General features: G+C 43.6%; 1 protein-coding gene across 1 annotated transcript; it reads right to left on the bottom strand.

Annotated features, from left to right (window-relative positions):
- Positions 1-371: 371 nt before the first annotated feature.
- id4 (inhibitor of DNA binding 4) lies at positions 372-3,962 on the bottom strand. Its single transcript, XM_030394648.1, has 3 exons — positions 3,171-3,962; positions 2,570-2,635; positions 372-1,843 (listed from the first exon to the last, which is right to left on the bottom strand). Exons 1-2 carry the CDS (start codon positions 3,537-3,539, stop codon positions 2,588-2,590), a joined length of 417 nt encoding a protein of 138 aa, XP_030250508.1. The 5' UTR covers positions 3,540-3,962; the 3' UTR covers positions 372-1,843; positions 2,570-2,587.
- Positions 3,963-4,463: the final 501 nt, after the last annotated feature.

The raw sequence follows: 4,463 nt of genomic DNA, 5'->3' as shown, positions 1-4,463 counted from the left end.
ATAACAAATAAAAAGGCTAACATCTGGGTCATTGTTTAACATGATCTGATTTCGTCATCTGATTTCCAGACTCTCTCTTGGGCTTCTGCAGTCCTGCTGAAGCTGTGGCCATGTTTGTGGTGGAATAAATAAAAAGGGCCACAAAACAAAAAGCTTTATCCCTAAATCCTGTAAAAATAGGTTTAAGGACTTAGACGACATCTGGAACATTTTAATATCTTCACCCACCCTTTATTTTCCATGCTGCATTACATTTAGTTTGTTGTCCTGCACCTCCCCCCGTTTTTTCCTCGTTATTTCGTGTGGCAACGTTGGCACTGAAAGGAATGAACATAAAGATGCCCCTTGAGACAAAACTGGAGACGACACAATTCTTCCTGGAAACTTTAATTGTTTTGACAACTCCTCACAAGCCAGTGAAGGTCAAGTCCAACAGTGCAGCTGACAGTAATGTACAAGTGCCCTCTCACACTGGCAGGAGGGTGGTGAGGTAAATTCGGTGTTCAATGTCATGAAAAATAAAGGCTTTTTTTTTTTCCTTTCTCTTTACATTAACAATGACTGCTGACTCTCCAACAGGGAAATCATTTCATATTTACTTAAAGACACTGCCTGTCTGAAAACAATCTGCTGTTGACCAAAACGAGTCTGTTAATGTTCACATATTGTATCAATTCATAACCAAAGTTTAATGGTTTGATGGTGTCGATCATTAACTTCCCAAGTCGAGGCTCTGACTGCGCAAACATAACATTTCTGAGACATTGTTGCGGTGATTTTTGTGAAGGTATTACATTATAAACACTGTCAGAAGTGTTGTACCTCTCTGATTAAATAACTAACAAGAGTGCAATGTAACAGAATCAAACCAGGCCTTTAAAGAAATGAAAGAAAGAAAGAAAAAAAAAAAAAAGGAGCAAGCCTTCGCTCTGAGAGGGTCAAAGTTGTCGTAGTTAATGAGTACAAAACAATTCAAGAGAAAGCTAAGCAGGGCAAATAATAAAAGAACTTGTGTTGAACTCCACCACATATCTACACAGGGAGGGCTGCTTCAGTGCACATTCAATATCTCCGCAATGAGTCTGACATGCTACATATTAAACTAGTCCAAAAACACTGCAAATAGTTAACTGATATCATCATGTGAGGACATTATTGGCAGAGCATAACCACGTTCATTTACTAAAGACTTAAAATTGGAAACACAATATTTACATAACGACAAAAAAAGGTTTTAATAAAAATATCTTATAATTACAATAGTCTATTTTAAGCATATAAGTCTTCCTTTCACATACTTTTATAGAACATTTGTGTCTCTATATGTACAATCTCAATTGTCTCGAATCAGAATTGTTCTTTTGTACAATATCAAACATGGTAAGGTTCCAGGGATGGCATCCCTGTTCAACACAAATCATCTATTTTAAACAATAGATGTCCAAAACATGTACAATGATTTTCGCAGTTTAGTAAAGCTTTAAACTGGAGTCATTTTTAGCTATTCTTTAAGCACAATTCACAAACAGTTTTCAAGCTGTTGACAGACGGGTTTCCAACAGAAACTTCTCACCGTGCCGATTCCACTTTTTTCACTCTTTTGGAATTTTCAAGTGACGAGGTGTAAAGTTAGAGCAACTTAAACAGGAGGAAGAAGAGGGAGATGTCTAACATACTGGCTCCTTGTTCAGTGGAACCAAAAAAGCTGATATGAATAGTGATTTTATTTGGGTTGAATTCCTCCAAGCAGTTTTGAAATCCCCTTGTGATTGTGCCTCCAGTTGGGTGTGAGTCCCTGGCGAAGCTTTGCTGGCTTTGGAGCGGCTCAGAGCAGCCTGCACACCTGTGGAGGGGATGAATAGCAGCGGGGGGGTGAGCTACAGAGCTCCAGACTGACTGGCGCCACCGATAAAACAGAGGCCATGCTTGATCAACAACCCAAAACAAACCAGGTCAAACAACAACCACGCAGCTCCTCAGGCTGTTGGGCAAGGCGGCCGAGAGGCTGCCGAGACTCTCAGACAAGACTGCAAGAGTGTCTCACTGTAATACACACCACACACATGCTTTTAACATTATCCAGGTGTGTTTGGATTCAATGCTATAAATCTGACCTTAAAGGCACAGCAGCAGCTTGAATAAAACTGTGAGAGTGAATCGGTGAGATAGCTGGAGAGAGAGAGAGAGAGAGAGGAAGGAGTGTGTGGAAGAATAAAAAGAGAGGGCACGCTGAGGTTTTAACCCTCTCTTTTTTTCCTAGATTGCTACACCGGTGACAGTTATTGCGCAAAGCACAGCTGCCTCTGAGGTTGGTGCCAATTTAGGGTTCCTCAATTATTATTTCCTCTGAGATCTACTGGCCTCCCCAAAGCACTCTACAGATTGTCAGTCCGCACCACATATAGGCAAAGAAATAATCAAGTTAATGGGGATGCCTCGATGAGCAGCACATGGTGTGTTCTACTGGTCACATCTATTACTTAAAAGAGCAGCAACCAAACTTCTGATTGTAGATTTAAAAAAAAAAAGAAATAAATAAAATATTGAGTAATATTTTTATTCAACTTACCAATGCAGTGCTTACATCTCAGCGGCATAAAATTGAGTCCTCCGGCTTTTTGACTATAGACGTCCTCTACAAAAAAAAAAAAAAGAAGAAAAAGAAACATGTAAAAGCTGCCATGGAAAAGACTAAATAAAAGCAGAGCCACAAAGCACTGCTAAAATAAATGATATGCAGCAAAAGCAGCACAGAATTAGCCGCAGATATCTGCTATAATAAATTCTCTTATTGCCTACTGAATAGCAAATTGCCCTTATTGTGCGCAGTGGAGTGGGCTGCAGGCTGAGGTACTTCACCAGCCCCGGGATAAGGTGGGCCTCTGACACGCACTGTCATTATCATGCAAATCATACAGCCCGCAATCAAGTGCGCAATCTAACCCACATCATATGCGTCTTTGCGCACGATTTTCCGACGTGAAGTGTTCAGTATTTTGATTCCTTTCTTTTTTCACAACATCCAAAGGACAATGACACATAACAGGCATGACGCGCTTTGTCTGAGTCTGACTGGCAGATGGCACGGGGAGTTACAGTACACCGGGGTCTCCGGTAAGTCCCGGTAGAAACGAGGAAAGAAGGAGTCGTCTCCGCTGATGAAAGCTTACCTGATGGTGGTCAACGTTGAGCACCGTCAGCGGTGTCCGGCTGGGGTTGGAGGCTGGAGGAGGGTAGGTCCCGGTCTGTTGTTTATGGAGAGAAGGGTGCGTCTCCAGGGCCAGCTGCAGGTCCAGGATGTAGTCTATGACATGCTGGAGGATCTCCACTTTGCTGACTTTCTTATCCTGCGGAATGGTGGGCACCAGGCGCTTCAGCCGGCTGTAGCAGTCGTTCATGTCGTACTGCAGGCAGAACAGGTCCTCCTCATCCATCCTGCACCGGGCGATGTTGAGGCTCTGCTTCGACAGATAGTGCAGGGAGAGCTCGTTGCCGCTGGAGGAGGAGTTCTGGGGGTGGACTGGAGTAACAGCCTTCATCTTAGATAACCAACGGCTCGGAGAGAGGCAACGAAAAGCAAACCCACCAAACAAATAATGACACTACTAGTAGCAGGAGGTTTTGAGATTACAGCACGGCGCTGTAAACACGACAAAAGCTACTCTAACACAGCCGCAAATGAGCGGAGAGGATACGGGGAATCAAAAAAAAAAGCGAAATTCTAGTCAGTCAACACATCCCGTGGAGCCGTACAGTTTCTCTTACTTCAGCAGGCTCGATGTGAAAGGAATGAATAGATTTCCTACATTTATAGAGGAGAGGGGAGGCGCCAAGCCAGCCGGCTGACAGATCAGGGAGAGAAGCTGGTCAATCACCGGCAGCCCGCTGCCCACCGACCCCACCGCGGAGCCGAGAAAAAGGCGTGTCTCATTCTGTGTGCGCTGCGATGGGCTGCCTGTTGGTAGAAGAGGTGTTTGTGAGCGTGTGTGTGTGTGTGTGTGTGTGATAGAGAGAGAGAGAAAGAGGGAGAGAGAGAGAGCGAGAGAGAGGGCGGGGGGATTTAAAACACTCAATAATGCATTACTGACGCCATACAAAGAAAAAAGAAAAGTCTCAAGTATCTTGAGAGGCATATCTTGAATATTTTCTGACTGATCGAGCCAGAGGTGGTGGTGGTGGTGGTGGTAGTATATTTGCACAATTTACCAGGCTGATTAGCGTCGGATTGCACGTTTACTGCCTTAGTCACACTGATGCGTAATTACGCACAGCCTCGCTCGTACTGATCACCTCTGTGACGGATGATCCCGAGCAGAACCACCTGCTTAGAGATAGGAACCCGTCCTACCACCACTCTGGGGAAATGAAAACGTAAAGGGAACCTGACATCAGCTGAAATAATTTAACTGCCCAATTAAAAAAAAACAAAGCGAAAGTACAAGATGATATTGATTGTGAATTAT

Source organism: Sparus aurata, chromosome 17, assembly GCF_900880675.1.
Source record: "Sparus aurata chromosome 17, fSpaAur1.1, whole genome shotgun sequence".
Taxonomy (NCBI): Eukaryota; Metazoa; Chordata; class Actinopteri; order Spariformes; family Sparidae; genus Sparus; species Sparus aurata.
Note: the sequence above shows the minus strand (reverse complement) of the source record. Positions and strands in the feature narration are given on the sequence as shown.